Source organism: Globicephala melas, chromosome 4, assembly GCF_963455315.2.
Source record: "Globicephala melas chromosome 4, mGloMel1.2, whole genome shotgun sequence".
NCBI lineage: Eukaryota > Metazoa > Chordata > Mammalia > Artiodactyla > Delphinidae > Globicephala > Globicephala melas.
In genome coordinates this window covers 107297787-107325124 of record NC_083317.1, presented here as the reverse complement: position 1 = coordinate 107325124, position 27338 = coordinate 107297787, and the positions used below count along the sequence as shown (strand labels likewise).

Below are 27338 nucleotides of genomic sequence, written 5' to 3'. Positions count from 1 at the left end.
TTAAAAAAAGTGTCTTAGTTCAGCAGACATTGAATCAAGGGTATAACTGCAGGTAGTTTATTTGGGAAGTGAAGGTCATGCAGGTATAGGGACAGAAAGGCAGCCAATAAAGGTTGCAGTATTGCAGTGGGCAACTGGAGCTTAATCCCATGAGGAAACTGAGAAATGGTTTAAAACACATGCCTCAGAATTCCTCACTCAAGGAGTGAGGGAGCTGGACATCAACTCCCAAGAGTCATTGGTTAAGGGCTGCTCCCAGACAGTGTAAACTCCTTGGCACCTGTAGTCTGCCATTTGGTGGGAAGTGCTACTTTCTGCAGTTCCAGGGAAAAGATTCCTCCAGCACAGAGATGCAAATAGTGGGAACTGGAAGTCGGTAGAAGAACATTGAAAGGTTCAAGGGATATGGGTGGGTCACTGACAATGTCCACTACAGTTAATAATATAGATATACTCTATTTTATGCATCATTTCCATTATTTGAACATTCACATGTATCTTTTGATGAATATATGCCTTTGTTTCTTTCCAGTAACTACCTAGGAGTAGAATGGCTGGGTCTTATGGTAGGTTATATTTAACTTTTTAAGAAACTACCCAATAGTTTTCCAAAGTGGTTGATCCTTTTAAATCCCTACCAGCAAAGTATGAGAGTTCTAGTTGCTCCATATCCTTGTCAACACCTAGTGTTGTCAATCTTTTAAATTTTAGCCATTTTAATGGGACACATATAGAGGATATTAATCCACATTCAAATCACTTCTCAATAACTTTCTCATTTTTGAGTGTCTTGTCACATCTTATTATAGAATATTTACCTCATGATGTCAGAAATGATGAACTCAGTCATACCAGAAGAGAAGAAGCATCAGCTCTACCTGTTTTTGTTTTCATTTTTGTTGCATTATCAGTATCTTCCCTAATGCATGATTTCTTTGGGGGAATCTTTTAAGCTAATTGTCAACTTTAGGACTTAGTTTAGGTAAACCACAGAGGAGCACATAGACTGAAATATGTCACAATCACAGAAAGAGATAGAAAAGCGAGGAGGTACTGACAACCCCTCTGCATGGAGGAATATTACTCCTTCCTCACTTTAAAAGCTCAGTCACTTTATTCTCTCTGAATGTGACCCATATAATATAAGGCCAGAGGGAAGTACTGCAGGTACATGAAGGGGAGGTTAGCTAAGGGTCTCCCAGAACAAGTAGCTGACCTTTCTTATGACTTACGTCTTGGTTCAGATGTCACCTCTTCAGAGAGATCTTTGCTGGCCATCCTAGTTAAAGTAGTCTTCCCTTACACTTCTCTATCCTATTTTTCTGTTTCATTTTTAATAACATTTATCACTGTCAGAAATACTCTTATCCATTTACTGATTTATGTGTTTACTGCCAGACTCCTCACACTAAGCTATAATCTCCAGGAAGACAGGAATTTTGATGGCTTTGCTGAATGCTGTCTTCCTAGTGTTTTAAGAGAATTTTGCCTGTCACAGGGTAGGTGCTCAGTGAACATTGTAGAATTTAAATGGAAATAAAGGACACCCAAATTTTAACCCAGATTAAATCTGATAATTTTTATGTTCCTTTTTAAACCTCTGAGTATTTTCTAAATGTTTTTGATAATGCTCACTTACTACTTCTATATCTAGGGAGAGAGAGTAAGGAGAAAGGAGAGGCTTTGTTTATGAGTTGCGTGTGCCTGCAGCCATGGGTTACTATCAGTAGTAAAATTCTCAATCTGATTTTTAAAGCTTGTTTGAAACTTATTTTTTGAACTTTAAGGAGGGAAATGCAAAACTTGATAATTCTTTTTTTCCCCTCAAATTCAAATGCCTTTAAGGATTTTTCTGACTATAAACATAAAACAGCCTCAATGTTAAAACATAGAAAATACAGAAAAAGAACAAGGAAGGAAGTGAACATCATCTACAATCGCAATACACAAAGATATCTGCTGTTAACATTTTGATATAGAACTTTCTAATCTTTATTTTTACTGTATAGATATATATACTTAATAATATATCATGTAAATATACAGTCATGCCAACTAACTGTGTAAACTATTTTGACATAGCATCTCATTGTAGGAATGTATCTTAACTTATTTAACTGGCTTTCTATTTGTGGACATTTAGGTTGATCATAGTTTTTGCTTTTATAAATAAGGTTTCAGTGAACATCTTTACTCATGAATCTCTATGATCTTGTCCCATTTTTTTTATTTAACATAGTTAATTCCTAAAAGTGGTATTGAAGAATCAAGTAGTATTACATTTTACATTTTATCTAACATGAGAAGACAGGAGGTAGTTTTCAACCCTTAACTTTAACATTTACCATTATAATAAATCATATTGCTTTTATATCAGAAGTGTGAGGGCTTTGTTTGGAAGTTACACAGTGGTGATTGCAGAAGCTCAGAGATGGAAATACATACACAAGGACAGTATATTTAATTTCCAAGCAAGAGCTTAGTGACCATAACAGTTGGGGTGTGTGAAAGTGAAGCTATATTATTGTAAGGGTTTTTCCCGCTCTTTTTAAAAAAATTTCTTCTTACTCTATGTTATCAGCACAGTCGAAGCCTCAGGGCACATATATACAAACATGTACCAGTATATGCAAAATGACAAATATGCTGATGCTTGCCTTTTTATAATCTCTGATCAATTTGAGCACACTTTAAATTTAGCAGCAGTTCTAGTAAATATATAAACATGCCAATTTCACAATATAGAATTTTAAATAAATAATCTTTATCTTAAATTTAGATTCAGAGAAAATAGAGTGTAATACTTTTGAAGGTTAATTCTTATAAAGCTTGAGTAACTATCACACCTACACAAAAAGATGACCAAAAGCCTAGGAAGTATATAGACCTACATTGTCCAATATTGTAGCCGCCAGCCACACAGAGCTATTGAGCACTTTGAATGTCGCTCTAGCCTCTCTTTGAAATGGTAGTATTTTGGATATGTAGAATTAAAGCACACTGTTAAAATTAATTTTACATGTTTCTTTTTACATTTTTAATGTGGCTACTAGAAATTTTTAATGTATATATGTGGCTTGCATTGTATTTCTATTGGACAATGCTGGTATAAATAGTGAAATGAACTTTTTATACTTTAAAGCTGTTAAAATGTTATAATTTTATTTTGGTTTATTTCCTATTTACAAAAATTATAAGGGCTTAATGTCAGTTATAATGACACCCTTATATTTTGTTACTGTTTCTTATTTCTAGTTTGTTGTCTTGACTATTCAATTAAGCTTTTACCTAAGTTTATTAACACTAACTCCAAAATATATCTGTACCCCTATGTTCACAGTGGTATTATTTACAATAGCCAAGACATGGAAACAACCTGTATCCATTAATGGGTGAATGGGTGTGTGTGTGTGTGTGTGTATATATATATATACACACACACAATGGAATATTATTCAGCCATAAAAACAGAAATCCTACCATTTGGGACAACATGAATTGACCTTGAAGATGTTATGCTAAGTGAAACATTAGGATGGCCAAAAATTTCATTCGGGTTTTTCCGTTACAGCTTATGGAAAAACCTGAATGAACTTTTTGGCCAACCCAATAAGACAGAGAAAGACAGATACTGTATGATCTCCTCGTATGTAGAACCTAAATAAATAAATAAACAAACAAGAAAAACTATACACCAGACTCATAGAAAAAGAGATCAGATTTGTGGCTATGAGAGGTGGAGGTGGGGGAGGGAGAGGGGGAGTTGGAGTAAGGTTGTCAAAATGTACAAACTTGCAGTTATAAGATAAATAATTACTAGGGACATAATGTACAACATGATGACTAGTTAACACTGCTCTGTGATATATAGGAAAGTTGTTAAGAGAGTAAATCCTGAGAGTTCTCATCACAAGGAGAATTTTTTTTCTTTTTATTGTATCTATATGAAATTATGGGTGTTACTAAACCTATTGTGGTAATCATTTCACACTCTATGTAAATTAGACCATCATGGTGTACACCTTAAACTTATACAGTGATGAATGTCAATTATTTCACAATGAAATTTTAAAAGTAAATATATATGTATATATATTTATTTAGACCCACACGAATATGCCCAACTAGGTTTTTTTTTTTTATTGAGGTATAGTTGATGTACAATATTTTATAAGTTTCAGGTGTACAACATAGTGATTCACAATATTTAAAGGTTATATTCCATTTATAATTATTATAAAATGTTCACTATATTCCCTGTATTTTACAACATATCCTTGTAGCTTATATGTTTTATACAGCCCAACTCGTTTTTGACAAGGGTGCACAAGCACTTCAGCAGAGGATAGCCTAGCCTTTCAACAAGTGGTGCTGGATATCAAAAACTTTGATCCAAACCTCACACCTTATAAAAAATTTAACTCAAAATGGATCATAGACTTAAATGTAAAATATAAAATTATTAAACTTTTAGGAAAAAAAGAAAATCTTTGTAACCTAGGATTCTTAGACTTGAACTTAAAAGCATGATACATAAAAGGAAAAATTGGTAAATTGGACTGCAGCAAAATTAAAAACTTTTCCTCTGCGAAAGACCCTGTTAAAAGGATGGAAAGGCAAGTTACAGACTGGGAGAAAATGTTTGCAAAGCACATATCTGACAAAGGGCTTGTATCTAGAATCTATTTTTTGTAAACTCTCAAAGTTCTACATCAAAAAATAGTGCAGTTAGAAAATGGGCAAAATGAATGAGCAGAAATTTCATCAAAGAGGATATACAGGTGGCAAATAAGCATAAGAAAAATTTGTTCAATATCATTAGTCATTAGGGAAATGCAAATTAAAACCATAATGAGATACTACTGCATATCTACTACAATGTCTAAAATTTTAATTGAGCAAAGCAAGTGTTGGCAAGGATCAGAGAAACCAAATCAATATCGCTGGTGGGAATGTAACATGGTACAGCCATTCTAGAAAATAATTTTTCAATTTCCTCTAAAACTAAAAAGGCACACACTTACCACATGACCCAGCTGTTGCACTTTTAGGCATTTGTCCCAAAGAAATGAAAACCTAAGTTCATGCAGATACCTGTACATACACGTTCATAGCAGCTTTATTCATAATAACCAAAATTGGAAACAACCCAAATATCCTTCAGTGAATGAAGAACAAACTGGTATACTACTCAGCAATAAAAAAGGTACAGATTATTAATACATGCTCAAAGGACTATGCTGCATGAAAAAAATCCAGCCTCAAAAAGGTTACATGTTATATGAGTCTATTTATGTAGCATTCTTGAAATAACAAAATTATAGAGAAGGAGAACAGATTAGTTGTTTCCAGGGATTAGGGATGGTGGTGGGAATAGGAGTAGGTGTACTATATAGGGGTAGCAGGAGGTAGCTTTGTGGTGATAGAATAATCCTATGTTTTGGTCGTGTTGGTAGTTATACAAAGCTACATATGTGATAAAATTGCATAGAGCTGTGCACACACACACACACACACACACACAGAGAGAGAGAAAGGTGTGTATAACTGGTGAAATCTGAATTAGCTCTGTGGATTATACCAAGAGCAGTTTCTTAATTTTGATAGAGTACTGTAGTTATACAAAATGTCAACATGGGGAGAGGAGGAATAAAAGCAGCACAGGACCTTCCTATACATTTCTTTACAACTGCCTGTAAATCTCTAAGTATTTCAAAATAGTTTTTAAAAAAGTAACCTATATAGTGTTTTATGACTCCTTCATTAAATAATAAATCTAGTGTTTCAGAGTTTTTTAATATTATTTTATATCAGCTTGCCTTGGTAATAAGGTTATAGAAGCTTCCTAAAGACTTAATGATATAACATAATTTTAAGTTCATTGACTAAGCTAACAGGACTAAGAACAACAGAAAAATTTTATCAAGGCAAAAAAATTGATTGTATGAGATTAATACTAATAATTATACTTGCATCAGCTAGCAAATTCTGTCACACTTACTTTAAAAGCTAAAAACATCTATTGGCTATAAACTTTGACAATATTACAAACATTTTAAATAACATACTTTTTTTCAATACTAGCTTTTATTTGTTATCACATGGATATATCCTTATGGTGTGAGTTGATTCTGCACGGCATAGTTCTTCGTTTGAAAAGTTGATGTAAAATAAAACTTGAAACATTTTTCTAAGAAGTAAAATAAACTCCTAATTCCTCTATACTAACTCAGTTGTTTTCAGTTTTCAATTTTATCTTCTATACTCCACATGCTCACCTATTTTTGCATATTTATAATCACAACATAAACGCCAATAATTATTCTAAAATATAGCATTATGGGCTGAAATGTGTCTCTCTCAAATTCATATGTTGAAGTCCTAACTCCCTGGTACCTTGGAATATAACTATATTTGGAGTTAGGATTCTTAAAGAAACAATTAAATTTAAACGGGTGGGCTCTAATCCAAAATGACTGGTATCCTTACAAGAAGAGGAAATTTAGAAACAGACACACACACAGAGAAGACAATGTGAAGACACAGGGAGAAGGCGGCCGTCTACAAGCCAAGTAGAGAGGTCTGGAACAGATCTGTCCTTTATGACTCTCAGAAGAAACCAACCCTGACACCTTGATCTCAGACTTCTAGCCAACAGAACTGTGAGAAATGAATTTCTATTGATTAAGCCACCCAGTCTGTGATACTCTGTTATGGCAGCCCTAGCAAACTAATAAATGTAGTAAACCCCATATACACTGCACACATTATTCAGATACTTTAAAAGATTTTCACATTAAAATTAATTTACATTTAAAATCAAAGTCCAAAATAGGAAGGAAGTTTCTAGAAAAATGCATTGTTTAATATTTTCTTGCTGACAAAGTATGCTGAATATTAAGTAGAAGATACAAGTGAAGTATTTCCTATTCTTCTAATTAGTGGTTATCAATTTATGTAATCAATATTTTTAAGTCTAACTTTTCATAGATTAGGTTTTCTCAAATCAGAGCATAGCTATTTTAGTAGAAGAAATTTCAGAAAAAAATAATATTTTTACCAAGGCAGAATATTTTAGCAAGCATAGAATCAATTTGCTTCCACTCTCAAAATAACTCTTGACCGAATAGCTCTTGAACTTTTAAAATTCAAGTTCTGAATTAGGTTTAGAAATGTAGTCCACATTTTTTTATAAAATTGATGAAATTGGGGATAGAATAGGCCTATTTGCTTATCCTATTAAAAATGTTTCCTTCTTTTAGATGTGTGTGTTTACTGCCTTATCAAGTCTTACGTTAAATAATTTGCAGCTCAAAATGCTTGCCTCTGAAGTGAAGGGAGAGTTAAGATAAACACATATTTAGGATTTTCAGCTAGTGGTATATTAGAAGCTTTGTGCAATAATGCCTTTACTCATTTAGTAGCTATTTATTGAGCTTCTGTTAATTCTAGAATGTTGTGGCAGAAATTATGGGAGGAATAAAAAATGAATGAGATATTACCTCTGGCCTAAAATAACTTACGGTCAAATAGTAGGTCACATGTATGCATATGATCAGTGCCATAGAAATAGTGTAACTGGCACAAGTTACAGACCTGGTCAGGAAAGATTTCCAGGCAGAGATAGCCTAAGAGCTGTGGTAGGTCCAACGTATGAGGCTAGGAGGACCTTCTTCATGGGGCGGTGCAAAGACAGGGAGAGTGTATGGTGGGTACAATGACCAGAATAGGTTGATCATAATTTATGAACCCAGATTGGGACACATAAGTGGCAATTATGAGGTTGTATTAATGATGAAAGTAGGATTAAGTATTTGACACCAGGATTGCCATAGGTACAGGGGATATATAATTTGCCAAGGGTGAGTTAATTGACCCCCATTGATTTTACTCTCCTATTTCCATGTTAGAAACCTCCTGTTAAAAATCTTACTGTACTTTTCCATGTGTTAGAATATATTTCACAAATGAATTTGTATTGCAAATTCTTATGCTTTTAATGTCAGATAGAAAGTGACATTGACACAAGGAGTTATTTTAGAGACAGATAGAGAGTCAGCCTGTGAACCTAAGCAGTACCATTCTGGCAAACGATAAATAGGTCACAGCATGTGTGCACTCCTCTGCAGTGTCATTCGGACTTAATCATAGACAGATATGGTTACGGTAGGTAACAGTTTATTCAGCCATAAGAAGCTACCATTATGGCTAGAAAAATTACTCGGGAAGACTTCTTGGGCCTGAAGAAAAATTGCAACCTCCTTATTTTCTTTAACTACATAAAAAAAAAATTCTACTACTGTGTTAAAAAATTCTACTACTGTGTTAGTAGCTTTCCTCACACAAATGGGAACATATCCATAAATTTTTAGAAGCATATAGCTATTCCTAGGGGAAAATATTCCCATATAAAGGAACCATTGGAATATAGTAGACCCCCACTTATTTGATCCATGCCAATTTATTTCTCTAGGTTTTCCATTTTGAGTAGGAATTAAAGGTGAAGATGGTGGCAAGACCCCTTGTGTTCATGCCCTAGGTCTACCTTAAATGCCACTTTCTCTTCCAGATGTACTTTCTTCCCACAGAAAGGCATTTTGCTTTTCTCTCCTTAGACCACATTCCTGATCCTACTCATCACCATCCCTTGGGGCATGCTCTCTTCTCTGTGCTCTGTTCAGCGTACTGCTTTACTTCTCCTGTAACCATTTACTGGCCATATTGCCTCTGCAGCCATGTCTATCCCATGGATGTCTACTTCTGGTCTTCGCTGGCCATGTGGCTACTATTTCTGCTGTGATGGCTCCAAGACCAGTAAACCAAGCCAACCTCCTTTGACACCCAACAACACACTAAACCCATCATGTAGTCCAGGATGAGCTAAGCAAGGAAGAAATGCCAAGTGAGCTCTCTGAAAAAGCAGACTGTCCAGATTTTCATGTAGATCACATCCTCATCAGTTCAGTTAATTGTTGTACAAATTTTATAGTATTTTTATTGCATGTGTGTTTGTATATTTTAATGGTGGCTTAAGGCAGCAGTGCTGAAAACACTAAGCAAAGGAGACCTTGATAATTATCATTCTGAAGGATAAAATGTTCCATGAATTTCTCACAAAATTATATAAAATTAGCACATTTAAATCTACATAATGCTGTGAAGACATACTGTTATTAAACTTAATCTAAGTAGATAGAATAATGAGAATTGATTGCTATGATGAAATTCTGCCCTTATTTTGAGGGGACAGAGTGTTATTAGAACCATTAAGATATATTAGCTAATACTTTCTGCCCATAAATTTATTAGTTTTAGACACTACATCCTTTTATTTCTCTCCACCCCTACCACCTTTCTTCATAATTTGTATAGAATATGCCCTAGTTATCTCCTAGAAATTCTTCCCAACCAGCTCATGCTAACACATTTAAATTTACTTTTCTGAATCATGTTGCCAAGAAAACAATTTAATTTCAATAAAACCCAGAACATTACATGGATATTATTTTATTCATTCATGTGAGTATTTAAAAAGCAGGCAGGATTGCCATTTAATACAATTTAAAGACTTAAAAAAACTACTAAAAGGTTTCATGCATCATTTAGCAATACAATCCTTTTTTCATTTGTTTTTCAGAATAACTACTAAATTAAAACTTAACTTTTTTGTTAGGTGTCACTATACTCTCAGAGAAGTCATGTTGGCTTTCAACTATTCATTTTCTAAAAGAAAATAACCATTTTTAAAGAAATGTTTTATGATCCAGTGTTATCTATTTGTAAACTTTGAATTTTCTTTACAGAAATAAAGATGCTAAATAAAAGTTTGACAGTGTCCCAGAGAAATAACGTATGCCTTGAAGAGGAAATGAAAAATCTGAAACTGTTGTCAGATGCAGCCATATTGAGATCTCAGCAAATTGAGACATTCAAACAACAGGAAGTAAACTTGCAAACCAGATGCCATGACTTGCAAAAGGAAGTACTAGGTAAAAGAATTATTTTTTGCTGTTAGCAACTAGACATAATAAAGTAATGTCTAAATTTTTATTTCTCTCATGATCACAACAAAAATCTTGTTTTAACTAGTTTGTGTTGTAAATATGCCTAATTATTAATAACAATGCCATAACTGTTTCTGTGATAAATGTTTGCTATCATCCATTCCTATTCTGCCATTTAGAGTGGCAAGTATTAAGTGAATATATTAAAGACATTTCAAGTACAAAGTGAGATTTCAGGAAAACAAAGTAGAATTTTCTTTTATATATCATTATTCCCAGTGGATGGTGGTTTAGAGTACTGAAGGAAAATATAGCATATGCTGTTATATAAGGTGATTCCAAATTTTTAGGCATTTCTTCATTTTCCCAAATGAAAAGGTTAAAAATTATGTTTTGGAAACCTTGGGCAAGGTTTTAAAATTTTTACCTTAGAACAATGAGTATGTTAGCAGTAAGGCTATGGGGTTTGCACTTTTTCCTGAAGGCAGTAAGGAATCTTTGAAAATTGGTAATCAGGAGAATGATATAACACAAGCAGTGTTTTAGCAAAATTAAGCTACTATCAACATATGGAGGTGTTCCAAATATCAAGAAATTGGAGTCAGGTAGCCATTTAGAAAATATCATTGCTGGTAACCCAGTCCCTAGACTAACCATAAGAAACTGAAGTAGGGTAGAGAACTAACATTTTTTAGGTCCTAATGTGTGCTAGAAACCATGTTAGCACTGTACATAAATTACTTCTGTCACTGCTCACAATGATCATGAATAGCAGGTATAATTATCCCATCTTACAGACGAGAGAATGAAGGTCCAGAGAGGTAACATACTTGTTCCCACATAGCTGGTAAATGGCAGGGAGTGAAAGCAAACCTAGTTGGACTCCAAGACTCATGCTCGTCCCACTATGTCTCCTTGGCCCTCTCCATGGCCACACTGGGAAGGCTTAAATAGAATCAGGGTTGAGAGGACTACCCAGGAATAGAGAGGTAAACACCTGGCTGAGTAGACAAGGGCGAGAAAGAAGTCGCAGAGGGCTCTGAACTTCTTTGCTTGGAAGTCTTTAATGATGGAAGCACACCACAGACTAGAGAAATCTGGAGAGGAACTGATTCTGAAAGAGAAGAGAAGTTGTCACATGAACTTGGAAGCAATATGGAACTAGATACAAACTTTAAAATCAGATATTTTACTTTTTCTCTTGTGAATTACCTATTCATAGATCTTGCCAATGTTCTATTATATTACTAGAATTTTCCTTAACAATTTTTAAGAGCAGTTTGTATAGTAAAGTAATTATCTTCTCTATTCAATTTTTTTCTAATGTATAATTTGTCTATTGACTTTTCACAGTAAATTGCACCATATCAAAGTTTTTCTTTTGGGTGTCATCAAATTAATGTCTTTTATTGTTTCTGGTTAGTCTTGGTTAAAACAGTCCATTCCATTCCTAGATTATACATATGGTCTCTTGGGTTTTCTTTCATTTAAGTCAGTAGCACGTATGGAATTTATTTTTTATATGATGTGAGATTTGGGGCTCCAGTTTTATTCTTTCCAAATACATAGCCAGTTGTATCAGTATTATGTATTAAATAATCCATCCTTCTCCCACTAAATAAACCTACTACCTGTCATATGTCAAAATTTCACAAATGCTAGTATCTATTATTGTATTCTCTTTTCTGTTCCACTGATTTATTAGATGTACCATTAGTATCATATTCATTTGACTTAATAGTATATTCTCATAGCTGGTAAAGTTTATTCTCTGTCCTTTGTTCTTACTTTTTAAATATATATTTGAAGGCAGTTATTCTTTGATTTGAATTTTAAGATCATTTATTTACCTCTAATCCAAAGACTCTGATAGATATCTAGTAAAGTTTTTCTCTTCCAGTCTGTATACTTTTATTACATATTCACAGCAGGTATTCTTCCATATAAACTTTAAGATAATATCATTAAATTCTGATATTAACAGGGATTCTAATTGGGATTACATTATATTTATACTAATTTTTAGAGAATTGACATTTTTAGTGATACTAAGTCTTTTTAATATTATAAAAGTTTATTGATTCAAGATATGGTATGTCCTTATGTTGTTTTATGTTCTTTAATATAATTTTATAGTTTTATTTGAATGTTTCTTTGCCATTCTTTTAAAACTTATGACTATCATATTTGCATCTACTGTGAATGAACTATTTGCTCTATCTCAATGTCCTGATATTGATAGATGAAAAAAGGCTATTGATTTTTATATATTTGTCTCATATCCATTAAATTTACAAAATTCTCATATTACTTCTAGTAGTTTTTATTTAGTGTCTCTTGGATTTTCTAGCTGTGCATTTATATGACCAGCCCCAATGCCCCCCAAAAAGAGTTCATCTATTCTTTTCCAATGTTTATATATTTTATCTTATTTCTTGTCTTGTTCATATCTTATTAAATCTATTTGAACCTCTGAAACTGTGTTAAATAATAATGGTGACAGTGATCATCCTTGTCTACTTCCTGATTTTAATTGAAATCATTCGGTGTTTTTCCACTTGGAATTATATTTGATGTTTGGGTTTTGGTAAATATTGTTTATTTTTAATCAAATATTTTCCTTCTATTCCAACTTTACTTAAATGTTTTATTAGAAATGCTTCTGGATTTTGTTATATGCCTTTTCAGCATCTATTGATATTAAACATGTTTTTTTTCCTTTAACCAGCTGGTAAAATGGATTTGTATTACTAAATTTCCTGATACTACTTTTTTACATATCATTTTCTACATGGTTATATTTTATTTATAAGTTCAGTACCTACATTTATAAATGAGATTGGTCTATAATTTTTCTTTATTAAGGGGCACTAATTAGAGTTTTGTGTTAAAATTAAGTGATGTTAATAAATAGGTTTAATAACATTTGATTGTCTGTTTTTTAAAGGTTAGATAAAACTTGAATGTGAACCCAGTATCATTAAGTAAAATTCAATTATGAACTCATCTGATTCTGGTGCCTCTTTAAATGGTAATTATTTAATGTTTCCAGAGTTTTCTGTAGTAATTTGACTATTTAAATCTTCAGTTCTTCTGAGCTGTTTTTATTATTTATATTTTGACAGGAAATCATTCATTTTTCTCTAAGATTTCAGATTTGTATCCATAATATGGCATGTAGTACTCTTATTTTTAAAATATCTCCTCTATCTGTGGTGATACCTGATTTCTGATTTTTAATGGTATCTACTTTTATTTATCTCTTATTATTTATCAGGCTTTCAAAGAACTAGCTTTTGGGTTTTTTGTTTTTAATGCTTTCTACTACTTTTATATTCCATGACATTACTTTTGACTTCTATGTTTATTAATTTTTTCTTCCTGGTTTCTTTTTGTTTTTTGTTTTCATTTTTTAGACTTCTGAAAAGACTACTAAGTTCTTTTAGTTCTCATCTTTTTTGTTTAATAATAGAGGCATTTCAAAGTATAAATTTTTGTTTGAGTAAACTTTGTATCTCATAGCTTTTAATATTATTTTCTTTTTCAATGCTATCTAAATACTCTGTATTTCTTATTTTTTCTTAGATTAAAGGGTTATCTAGGAATATATTTCTTAGTTTCTAATTTGTTGTGCAAGGGAGTTACTTTTTTATTATTTATTTAACTTAGGGATATTCTGATTAAATAATGTGACATAATACCTCTATGAATTTGTTAAGCTTTTCTTTATGTTGAGTACATGATCAGGTTTTGTAAATGTTCCTTAGAAATTCAAAATAAAATATAATTCTCAACTTGATGGATGTAATGCTAACTTAGCTAGGTGTAGAATACTTGAGTTCTTTTCTCTCAGTAGACTGTTTATGCTAATGCTTTGACTTCTAGCTTTCAGTGTTGCAAATGAGAAATCTACCTACAGCTCTTATTCTTTTTCCTTTAAAGATAACTCATCCATTTACCTGGAAGCTTGTTAGATTTCCTATCTTTTTTTTTTTTTTTCGTTGGACCTCAGGATTATTCAGTTGGATCACTCAGTTTCTTCATGACATGTACACTGGCTAGGACTTCATATACAGTTTTGACTAGAATAGGGATAGTGGGCATCCTTGTACCATTCACAATTTTACAAAAACACACTGCTAAATAACTTTGGGGTTTAAGCAGAAATTATAATGAATATAAAATATCTGGAATTGAATGGTATTAAAAAACACTATGCATCAAAAACTTGTGGGATGTAGCCAAAATGGTGCTTTAAATACTTACATCAGAAGGAGGGAATAAACTCAAAGAACATAGAAGAAAAAATACAATAAAAATAAAAGCAGCTGTCAGTGAAATAGAAAACAAAAATATGATTAAAAAGATCAATAAAACAAAACATTGATAAAAAATAAAATAAAATAGACAAACCTCTAGCAAGTTTGATCATAGGAAGAGAGAAGATACAAATGAAAAATATAAGGCATGAAACAAAAACAGTGACTACAGGTAAAAAGTAGAAAGAAAAGTGAATACTGCCAACAACTTTTGCCAACAACTTTGAAATCTTAGATGAAATGGACATATTATTAGAAAAATATATCTTACCAAGACTTACTCAGAAAAATTAAATGTTCCTATAACTATTCAAGAAATTGCAGCAATATCTGCTCACCAGGAAAGGGCTAGATTATTTAACAAGCAAGTTCTACCAACTTTCAAGAAACAGAGGATCCTAATTTTACACAATATTTTCTAAACAACCAAAAATTGGAAATATTTCCCAACTCACCCTACAAGGCAAGGATAACCCTGTTACCAAAATCAAGACAAAGACATTAAAAGAAAAGAATATTATAGACCTATTTATATTATGAATATCAGTGTAACAATTTCAGCAGTATATTTGATACTTTAAAAAATATTTTGAACCACTTGAATGTATTACTCATTTAAAAAATTAATGAAGTTATAAGTAAAATAAAACTCCTACTATGCCATGCTGTTATTTTAGACTTCAGAGAGAAGACCAAATTTAGGACAGATTTGCTAAAATATACATTTCACAGTTATACATAACTTTCCCAAAAATGCAATTCACCCCAAAGATTATTATCCTTATTTCTCTTTTATTTCATCATTTTAATGTGGTTTCTAAGATAAGCCATTTCCTTGAATGTTTTAGTTTCTTAAAAGAACAGTGAGACATTAGGGAACATATCTTATATTGCATGTAACAGGTAGTTAAGGGGTAAGTCAAGTAACTACCTTTCTATGTTTGAAAAAAAAGTGATTTATGGGAATAAAGACAAGAGAAGAAAGGGAAAACATTTTCACTAACTAAGAACTCTCTCTGTATCAGTCATTTGACTAGCACTAAGCATTTGACTAATTTTCCCTTATCTAATCCTCACAGTATTCTAATGTGAAAGCTTTTATTCTTCCTATCAGACATAGAGACGTAGGCCATGGTCACACTGCTGAGATTCAAACCCAGGTCTCTGTTGGGACAAAGCCTGTTAGCTCATTAATCATTTCTGTCAATTCCAAAAAGGCATATGAAAACACTGAACTCCTTTTCCTTTAAAAAAAAAAAGAGGTGGTGGATTTTACCCCTTTCACAAAAATGGACCATTGGCCTAGCAAGTCTTCTAGGAATTAAAGCTAGGACAGTGTTTTCCAAAATTGCCTGACCACAGGAACATCTGGGACTGTGGAAATGCATGTGTGGGGATAATAAAGGAACGTATTGAAAATGTACATTCTTGCGTATCAGTCGGAACATACTGAGTATCTCCAAGATTCTAAGACTCTCTACTTTTAATAAGTGCTCGAGGTGGTTCCTGTGATGAGGAAAATTTGGTACTAGCTTAACAACAAGAATAAGGAAAATAGGAAAAAGCATGTTCACATTGTAGCACAGTAAAAAAAAAAAAAAAAGAAAGAATGAAATGCCTTAATTTAAAAGAAGTGCATTGGCACTGGCTCCACTATCCTTTGGCTTTTTAAGATTCGATGTTTTGTCTCTTCACTCTTTACTCAGATTTAAGCTTTACAAAGGGAGTCTCTGGTCTTAACGTTTTGATGAAGGCTGGTAGCTGTGAGGCTGACGCACTGAAGAAATTAGTAGGAACGAAAATTGTAGAGAAGGAGTATGAAAGATGAAGATCTGGGACGCTTATGTTAAGCTTTAGAAAACAGAGCAGGCCCGGCCCCTCGAGCATCAGGGCTACTGAGTCGCCGGGTCCTGGGGCTTTCCATCCTCTGCCACTCGAGAGATGGCACTTTTTAAAAGAGAAAAATGGGTGTTATTTTTATTTACTTTTTTGTAAAGTGATTTTACGTCTTCTCTTTGAGGCTTGGGATGATCCTTTGTCTGCACTGTGTACAATAATTGTTTCCCTCTGACTCATTGCTTGCAGCTCAGTGGGCTGTGTGCTGAGGATCCATCCGCTCCTGGGACACGTTGCTGTAACAATGCTAATAAAACGTCTCTTTGTAAAAAATATATATAATAAATAGAATAGAATAGAATAGATTAAGCATTAGTGAGGTTTTTTAGTTGCAAGTACCAGAAACTAACTCTAATCATCAAAGAAATTTACTGAAGGGATATTATTTATATATTCAGAATCTTTGAGAAGGTAGAAGAATCAGGCCTAGAAGATGGTTAGAAAACCGTGAAGCTAGAACTGCCAGAAACACAGCCAAAATCATGCCACAAGAACCATCTGGAAGGGTACAGCTGCTGTGTCCTTAAAGCACTGGACACCCTGCACGATCCCCTACTTACTCCTATGGTCTTGAACACCGATTGATCTTGGAATGAATTCTCTACTGCTTCTGCTGCTTGGTGTCAATTGCAGTCATGTCAGATCTTGGAAAAAACATATTTTTTAAATAGTCTGGAAAGTAAGAACCACGTTTGGCTGCCTAGCTCTAGCATATTTTGAATATGTTATTATAGGAGTGTGTAGAAGCTGTAAAAATGGCAATGTTATTTTTAGAACAGAATAGCAAATACAGAAGTCGAATCTATTTTAATATAAGGATCATTAACAAATGGGAAAAGCAAAATTATGTAATAAGTGGTGTAGGGGTAACTAAAACAAAATAACCCAAAATACACCCAAATAAACCTCGAATTAAATAGAAAAAAAAATAACAGGAAAAACTAGCACCAAAAAAAGATACAGAACTTACCCTAATCGCAGAGGGATAAAGCAGCACTTCAGAAATTGCAAAGAGTAATATTAACAGATTTTGCCTATAAAAATATATAATCTCTGAATTCAAAAACTGCCAAACCTAAAAATAGAAGATGGACAAAAAAATATTTGTATCATATATGGTATGCAAAGTGTTACTATCCATACCATATAAAGAATTTATTCAACTGTGTGAGAAAACTCCAAGACCCCAAGCAGGCGAATGGTTGAAAAACAGAAACAGATAATTAACACAGGAAATTTGGTAAACAAGCAAGAAACATTGAATTACCAATAACTAAACAAAAATAAAACATTTACCTCCTTTTAAATTAGTACAAAGACTTTAGTGATAAAGCTTCCCTTCCTTTGGTGATAAAAAATTGTTATTATATTTCTCTAACCCATAAAAATATTTGTGATCAAGTAATCTCTTTGTGAATTTATGTTTAGAAAACTGCAGAAGAATGTTATTTATATGCAAAGATTATATTTTTAATAGTGAGTGATTAGGAATAATTTATTCCCAACTCTAATGAAATGGGTAATAAATTATCATATACCATCACTTGGAACATTATTTAGAGTTTTTAAAAAATATTCTGGGGGGATAGTTGATTTACAATGTTGTGTTAATTTCAGGTGTACAGCAAAGTGAATCTGTTATACATACACATATATCCCCTCATTTTTAGATTCTTTTCACATATAGGCCATTAAAGATCAGTGAGTAGAGTTCCCTGTGCTATACATTAGGTCCTTATTAGTTATCTATTTTATATACAGTAGTGTGTATGTGTCAATCCCAATCTTCCAATTTATCCCTCCTCCTCCTTACCCACCAGTAACCATAAGTTTGTTTTCTACATCTGTAACTCTATTTCTGTTTTGTAAATAAGTTTATTTGTACCCTTTTTTTAGATTCCACATATAAGTGATATCATATGATATTTGTCTTTCTGTGTCTGACTTACTTCACTCAGTATGACAGTCTCTAGGTCCATCCATGTTGCTGCAAATGGCATTATTTTGTTCTTTTTTATGGCTGAGTAATATTCCGTTATATATATGTACCACATCTTCTTTATCCATTCGTCTGTCAATGGACACTTAGGTTGCTTCCATGACCTGGCTATTGTAAATAGTGCTGCAGTGAACATTGGGGTGCATGTGTCTTTTTGAATTATGTTCTTCTCTGGGTATATGCCCAGTAGTGGGATTGCTGGATCATATGGTAGCTCTATTTTTAGTTTTTTAAGGAACCTCCATAGCATTCTCCATAGTGGCTGTACCAGTTTACATTCCCACCAACAGTGTAGGAGGGTTCCCTTTTCTCCACACCCTCTCTAGTATTTATTGTTTGTAGATTTTTTGATGATGGCCATTATGACTGGCGTGAGTTGATACCTCATTGTAGTTTTGATTTTCATTTCTCTAATAATTAGTGATGTTGAGCATCTTTTCATGTGCCTCTTTGCCATCTGTATGTCTTCCTTGGTGAAATGTCTGTTTAGGTCTTCTGGCCATTTTTTAACTGGATTGTTTGTTTTTTTGATATTGAGCACCATGAGCTGTTTGTATATTTTGAAGATTAATCCTTTGTTGTTTCACCTGCAAATATTTTCTCCCATTCTGAGGGTTGTCTTTTTGTCTTGTTTATGGTTTCCGTTGCTGTGCAAAAGCTTTTAAGTTTAATTAACTCCCATTTGTTTATTTTTGTTTTTATTTTCATTACTCTAGGAGGTAGGTTGAAAAAGATCTTGCTGCAAATTATGTCAGAGAGTCTTCTATGTTTTCCTCTAAGAGTTTTATAGTATCCAGCCTTACATTTAGGTCTTTAATCCTAAATCCTAGGGTGTGTTCTAATTTCATTCTTTTACATGTAGCTGTTCAGTTTTCCCAGAACCACTTATTGAAGAGACTGTTTTTCTCCATTGTATATTCTTGCCTCTTTTGTCATAGATTAGGTGTCCATAGGTGCGTGGGTTTATCTCTGAGCTTTCTATCCTGTTCCATTGATCTATATTTCTGTTTTTGTGCCAGTACTATACTATCTTGATTATTGTAGCTTTGTAGTATAATCTGAAGTCAGGGAGCCTGATTCCTCCAGCTCCATTTTTCTTTCTTAAGATTGCTTTGGCTATGTGTGGTCTTTTGTGTTTCCATACAAATTGTAAAATTCTTTGCTCTAATTCTGTGAAAAATGCCCTTGGTAATTTGATAGGGATTGCATTGAATCTGTAGATTGCTTTGAGTAGTATAGTCATTTTCACAATGTTGACTCTTCCAATCCAAGAACATGGTAATCTCTACATCTGTTTGTGTCATCTTTTATTTCTTTCATCAGTATCTTATAGTTTTCTGAGTGTAGGTCTTTTGCCTCCATAGGTAGTTTTATTCCTCAGTATTTTATTTTTTTTGATGAGATGGTAAAGGAGATTGTTTCCTTGATTTCTCTTTCTGATCTTTCATTGTTAGTGTATAGGAGTGCAAGAGATTTCTGTGTATTAATTTTATATCCTGCAACTTTAGCAAATTCATTGATGAACTCTAGTCATTTTCTGGTAGCATCTTTAGGGTTTTCTATGTATAGTATCATGTCATCTGCAGACAGTGATAATTTTACTTCTTCCTTTCCGATTTGGATTCCTTTTATTTCTTTTTCTTCTCTGATTGCCATGGCTAAACCTGTGTTGAATAATAGTGGCAAAAGTGCACATCCTTGTCTTGTTCTGATCACAGAGGAAATGCTTTCAGTTTTTCACTATCAAGAATGATGTTTGCTGTGGTTTTGTCATATATAGCTTTTATTATGTTGAAATGGGTTCCCTCTATGCCCACTTTCTGGAGAGTTTTTATCATAAATGGGTGTTATAAATAGATCAGCTGCATAAAGTGCAGCTGATCTATTCAGTTCTACATGTAGAGATTGGGTAGTTATAGATATAATACAGATTCATCTAAAGGACAGTGTAATTGCAGAGCAAAATGACACATAATTTCAAAACTAAATTAGGGTTTCTGCTGCTGGTGTTGAATAGATTCACTCCATGGGTAACAATATCCAAACTGTGTTAACAGAGAAAGAAGCTATCTTAAAAGGCTATCTGTCACCTCTCTTTTGGTTGAAACCATTGAAAATTGGTATGTCAGAGTGGACAGGATCATTAAAGTTTCTCTTAATTCAAGATGACAAGTACCACTTCCTATGAACCTATCCATGAAGGGCACCAGGTTTTTTTGTTGTTGTTGTTTTACCCCACAACAATCTAATTCCCATGTTAAGTTCTCAGTAGAAATGTCAGACCATTTAGAAAAATGTTTATTAATATGCCTCTTACTTTATCTACAAGTACCTTCTGGCAAACTGATTGCACCAATGTATTGTTTCTCTCCAATTCATTTTACAAAAGTGGTTACAGTGGTTTAGGAAAGCTATAGAACTACAAGTGCAGGAAAGACAGCAAAGTTTCCATCTCAGGTCTTGGCAGTGTTGTATTCCCATACTTGGTACACTTTCTTCTCCCCTCTAGGGTCTATTGGGGACTTTCACAGGTGTTCCCACCTCCAGTGGTCCAGGCCAGCCCCTCTGCTCCCCTCCTCTCAGTACCTATTTTCTATTTGTTATAATCTGCCTTTATCTCTGCCCACTATCCATTGAACCAGCCTCTTACCACAACTCATCTGTTCCCATATGTTGGTGCTGGGCTGACCATATCCTGAGAATAACTTCATTTTTCAGCAAATATTTATTCAGCGTTAACCACATGCCAGCCAGCTGGCCTCGACTTCACTTTGACTTCTGGTGTGCAGGTGCTCTCCACCTGTTCACAGGTCTTCATTGGATGTCTGACCTCCTGGCTCCATACTGGTTATATGTGCCAACACTCTTAATTTTAGACATTCTTAACAGCCTTTTTTTTTTTTTTTGTCCTCTATATTAAGAATATGCTATAAATTTCTCTAGCTCAAATTTTGTTGCCATTCAAATTACTTTACTTTTACTTTCTCTACGATGTTATGACATTTACTTTTATAATTTTCATGAACTTCAACAATCTTGCTTTAGTCGGCTTTCTTTTAAATGCCTGCCTAATTTTTCTATTACTAGCCAATTAATGTGCTTAAGATTTTCTGTTATCTCAATAATTATCATCGATAGCTTTTCCAGCTTATTAATATCTTTTCAAAATCATGTCAGTTATTTGAGAAGAGGAAAAACCATGCATCACAGTGAATATCTTCTCCCCAGATAAATCACTGGGTTAACATTATGGGCATAGCATTTTAGATTTTCTTTTGGCAAATGAAAATAAGGGCAGACTGATAAACTACTCATCTCTTGACTCTCCCTGTGTCTTGTTTGAAGAAACATAATTATTTGTTCAAAGCATACAATAGAAAGTATTTAAATTGACTTTTCAATATGAGCTTTGTAAATGGCTTTTTATAATTAATAATCTTAAGTCCAATTCTAAGCATTTGCATTCTTTATATTCTTTCTTACAAGTCATGTTACTGGCTTCTCCACAGTTGCAGAACCAGCTTTAAGTGATAAGCATCACAATAAGGCTTCTTTTCTAGTCCTAGCTGAATATCTCCCCTTCTGTTTTCCTAGGCTAATTTTCTGTCCCCTGTTTTTTCTTTCAGAGTATTCAAATGCTTTACTATCTATTTCCCCTGTATCTTGCAACCTCTTAATTCATCTCACTTGAACTTCTGTACTGTGGCCTGTTATTATTTATGCTGTTAGTTGTTACTTATTCTCTCTTAGGTTCTCTTAATAAATGAGTTAACACGTCATACTTTTAACTAACATGAAACATATTTTTATGTTCTGAATTTTTGTTTGTTTGTTTGTTTTGCGGTACGCGGGCCTCTCACTGTTGTGGCCTCTCCCGTTGCGGAGCACAGGCTCCGGACGCGCAGGCTCAGCGGCGATGGCTCACGGGCCCAGCCGCTCTGCAGCACGTGGGATCCTCCTGGACCGGGGCACGAACCCGTGTCCCCTGCATTGGCAGGCGGACTCTCAACCACTGCGCCACCAGGGAAGCCCCCATATGTTCTGAATTTTTAAACCTGTGAATACTATGTCATTATTGTGTTTACTTATAAATAAAGTTTAAAGTTCTAATATTTCATAATCCCATACCTCCTACTTTTAGAATAAATTTATCTTTCTCCATTTTAAACTGTCTGTTGTGTCTTCCAGCCTCTACCCCTCACCCACGTTCCCCACCAATGTGGTCTTAATTGAAATCATGCTAGGCCAAGAATCAGAAGATGATAACCCTCTATATATTAGCCAGGTGGCTCTGACATGACATTTAGCCCTGATGAGTGTGTGTCCACATCTAAGTAACTAATGGGTTCGACTAAGACCTCGGAGGCCCTTTCGGGCTCTCATAGGCTGTAATTCTTATCCTAACTCTGATGCCTTTTGCTTGTTTCCAATATTACATAAATATTTGTATTTCTACATTGATACTTTTTTCTTTTAAATCACCGCTGAACAATTTCAACTTTTATTCAAGAATATAGTCTTTATGATCATTACTTTTCTACATAAAAATTTTAACTTCGTTTTGCCCACATTTCCCTTTTGTCTTTTGAGACATAGATGCTTGAAAACTTAAGTAATATGATAAGTCTAGTCCATATATTTAATAGTGGTTTAAGAGTATATCATAGACACTAATTAGCAGCCTAACTATTAATGTCAAACTTTCATCTTTTTCATAGGAAAGTAACTTATAAAATGAAATTTTAGAGGCTAAATTCTTGGTTCCCTTTTAAAGATTTATTTACATAACTTTTGTAATTTTATGTTTAGCTCACACTGATATAACTTCCAAAATGTATAATTTATCTCAATTGATAGTACTCCTCATAGAGGTCACTGTGACCCACAAACCTGTCTACTTAAATGATTTTCCTTCCACCTGATAGAAAAGAGTGTCCTTTACTTTTTGTCAGCAGTCACAAATATTGGAAGACACAGTTCAGAAAAATCACTTTAGCATTAATGTTCTTCCTAAAATTTATTTGACCAAGTTTCATATTTATTCCTAGTGAAAACACTTTTGGATGGATTTTTTTTCTTTCAGGAAGCTCTTTAGTATAATAAATAATACATAAATATTAATTATTTTGCACATAATGTTTTACCATCCTATTTGAACTTTTTAAAAATAGCCTTATTGAGAAATATTTTAAATATCATAAAATTTGTGCATTTTAAGAGTACAACCCAGTGGGTTTTAGGATATTTACAGAATTGTATGACCATCACCATGATCTAATTTTAGAGCATTTCTATCATCCCCAAAAGAAACATCCTAGTCATTAATAGTCCTTTCCTTTGCCCTCCTGCCCCTCCCCACCAATAATTAATTTACTTTCTTTCTCTATAGATTTGCCTGTTCTGGACATTTCATGTAAATAGTATCATATAACATGATCTTTCTTGTCTGGCTTCTTTGACTTACCATAATGTTTTTGAGTTTTATCCATGTTGTGGAATGTGTAAGTACTGCATTCCTTGATTAGTAGCTCCTCAAAGTGAAAGAAATCAAAATGAGTGATATGGTTCATTAAAAAAAAAATACTGTCCAGGAGTCAAACACTTCCACTTTCTGGCAAGTTTATGCCTTTTACAGGACTTCTGGATACGTTATCAATTTCTTTGACTCAGTTACTTCATCTATAAAATGGGAATATAATAGCTTTCCTTAACTACCTTGGAGTGTTAGGAGAATCAACAGATAAAATGTAGGAGCACAAAATAACTACACATATAGAAAATATTAAACCACCATTCTAAAGTGGTTTTTCTGGTATGATAGCAAACCAAATGATTATATTTAGGATAAAAATAGTAGAATTTCCTTAAATGCTCCTTTAATGACCAAGGAAAACTATGAATTTTAATTTGTTTACCCAAAGGTCCCTTTGCCTCCACTAATTTATTTTACAGTCAGCATTGGTTAGTTGTAACAACAGTTTGCCTGCTCTTAGAACAGGATGCTGAAGAAGGGAGTGGCTGTGATTAATTCAGGAGTCATCTATTGCATGGCAGATGGAAGAGTCTCTGAACAGAGTTCCACTCTGACCTTACCTGCCAGGCATGATTTTCACAGGGAGTTCACTGTGGTGAATTGACCAGCCCTATGATTCCTTTTGAAGCCTTGAACTCCTCCAGAAGGAATAATGTAACCTTGGCTTCCAAAAAAAGAAGTGCTGATTTTACAAACAGAAAACCAAGGAGGTTTGCAGTGATCCTTAGTTTTACTATATCCAACAGCTTTTTTTTTTTTAACGGAAAAAAATTCTTTATTTCAAAAACAGGTTTTCTCAAAGAGAAAGAAGTAGGAGTAGAGGTAGGGAAGGAGCTTATATTTATATTCTTTTTCAAATTCTTTTCCATTATGGTTTATCATAGGATATTCCAACAGCTCTTAAAAGAGGCTAGCTTGACATTGGGATACTGTGGGCTGCTTGGTTATCCTAGGGACTCTAGACCAGTTGCAAACCAAATGCTCTTAACTAGAACTCAGAGAGTTCTTATGTAAAACCAGGTCACGACTGGAATATGGAGAGTAACAAGGGTCTCCTGTAGAAGCCACTTCGTCTTTGATCACTGGTGTCTTATAAGATTATCTTTGTTTCCTTTATTTTTCATTTGCTTCCAACTTTGAGCTTTCCTATAAAGATTATCTCTGTTTTACGTATTTTCTCCATTTTACAAATGTTTGAATCTTAGAATGTTCTACAGTGATCTTAAGCATCCACTCCTTAGGGTGGTTACCTCTTCTCTGAGACTTCTTTCTCACCTTTGAGATAGTGGTAATTCTGGTTTATTATCTAGTCATGTTTCACCTGTGCCATTGCAACCTTCTTCCTCTCCTCATTCTGCCCCTCCAGCATGGTTTTTCTCTTTTAAGGCTAGGTCTTAGCCTTACCACTTTCTCTGACTTCTCCTTAACTGCACCATCCTCCCCAGGTCCTTGGGTTAAATTTTATACATCTTTTTTTTTAATCCTGTGGACTCTGTCCTTTGCCTCAATTCCTAAGTCTCCCTCTCTCAGAAAGATTCGGACCATTCATTCTTTCTTCATTATTGAAATATAGCTGACTTAACAATATTGTGTTAGTTTCAGGTGAATGACATAATGATTTGACAATTGCAGACATTATGAAATGATCACCACAATGTCTAGTAACCATCTGTCCCCATATAAAGTTATTACAATATTTTGGACCATCTTCCTAATGCTGTATATTATATCCATGTGACTTATTTATTATGTAACTGGAGATCTATACCTCTTAATCCCCTTCACCTATTTCACCGCCCCCTACCCCTTCCCTCTGGCAACTACCCATTTGTTCTCTATGAGTCTGTTTTCATTTTGTTTGTTTTGTTTTTTACATTCCACGTATCAGTGAAATCATGCATATTTATCTTTGTCTGACTTATTTTACTTAGCATAATACCCCCTAAGACCATCCTTGTTGCAAATGGCAAGATTTCATATATTTTAGGGCTGAGGAATATTCTATTGTATATATATACCACACCTTCTTTATCCTTCTTTATCCATATATCTTTATCCATATATCCAATACAATTATTATTATCCCCCCATTTATAGATCACCTACCAGAGAGTGTGGGTCTTGACTATATTGTTTCTCTGACCCTCCTATTTGTCTCATTGTAGTTCCTTCTTTATATCTTTAGTTGTGGGAAATCTTTTCTGTTAGTCTTCAGGTCATTCTTATAGATAATTACTCTGTAAACAGTTGTAATTTTGGTGTGCCCATAGGTAGGAGGTGACCTCGGGGTCTTCCTACTGCACCATCTTGGCCACTCCTTGCCCCATTTATTCTTTCTTCAATTCTGTACTTGTGGTGTAATGTAATGCAGTCCTCTTTCTAAATCATCTTCTGCCCATTCAGTCACTAGTCAATTGATTTGGTCATTCAGCATTATTAATTAGACACCTATATCATGAAGTCTAGGCTTGATTAGGAGCAGATCTTCTGTAGTACACATAGCTTCTACACTAAGCATGCTGCATTCTCAGGAAAGCTTCAGCCGACCAGTGAGAGGAGGGAGTGATCCTCTGCCCTATCCCTAACACCCATATGAACACACTCCTGACAACACTCACAGCCACTCTTTCACACATGGACTCACCCAGGCACACAGCACACCTGCTGTTCATAGACATTTAAAAATCATCCACATTTATGGACCATGAGTAATAGCAACACTAACTGAATGAGAAATAAATGACCCATCCCCCTTCCCCACCCCTTGTTCAATGTCTCACTTCTTACCAGCATCTCTTTCCTACTAGCTAATCACTAATACTCTCCTTACATCATTAAAAAAAAAAAGTCATTCCTATGAAGTAAAGTAGCTTTCCTACCACAGTCTAAATAATAGCTAACATTCACAAGGCATTAACCACATGTCAAACACAGTGAAGCCACTGTGTACCCCCTTATTATAATCCTCCTGCGCTAAGCCCTTTTATTATCTCCAATTTACAAATGAGATTACTGGGGCTTAAAGGAGTTAAGTCATTTGCCCAAGGCAACAGCCACTAATCAGCAGAATTGGAACCTGAGTCCAGAGCTATGCTGCCAAAACTTGGGCTCTTAACTGCTTGAACTCCACTGCTTGTGAGCATCAAAGCATACACATTGTTATATTAACTTATACTTCAGAGAAAGCTACTATACCAGGTACTTCCAGTACTGGTAGTAAAAACAAGTTTCTATAAGGGGAAGGCAGAAGAGGTCCAGAGAATAGTAGACACCTGGCGGTGGGTTACACAAATGCTTGATAGGTTATGAAATAGGTTGTAAGATAGGTATATGTATATTATGTTGTTCAGTGTTAGGCCACCTTAATATGATTCTTTTGTTCTCTATTACCAAAATAAGCCATGTTCACTATTGATTAGGAAATTCCAACATTCGCATAGTTTTGTAAACATTTGATATGTATCCTCCTAGACTTTCTGTTTTGAAAATATATATTTTTATGAGTGGAATAATAGAGTTTTATAATATCCACCTCCTCCATTTCTTCCATTATGAAATCTTTCCATGTCAAAAATATTCATAATATT

At 34.0% G+C, this 27338-nt stretch overlaps 1 protein-coding gene across 1 annotated transcript in view; it reads left to right on the top strand.

Moving 5' to 3' along the window:
• Positions 1-27338, top strand: part of LEKR1 (leucine, glutamate and lysine rich 1) — a 277970-nt gene that overhangs the window by 133514 nt on the left and 117118 nt on the right. The window contains exon 8 of the mRNA XM_060298487.2: positions 9804-9989. Coding sequence (XP_060154470.1) covers positions 9804-9989 — 186 coding nt within the window. The remainder of the gene's footprint in view (positions 1-9803; positions 9990-27338) is intronic.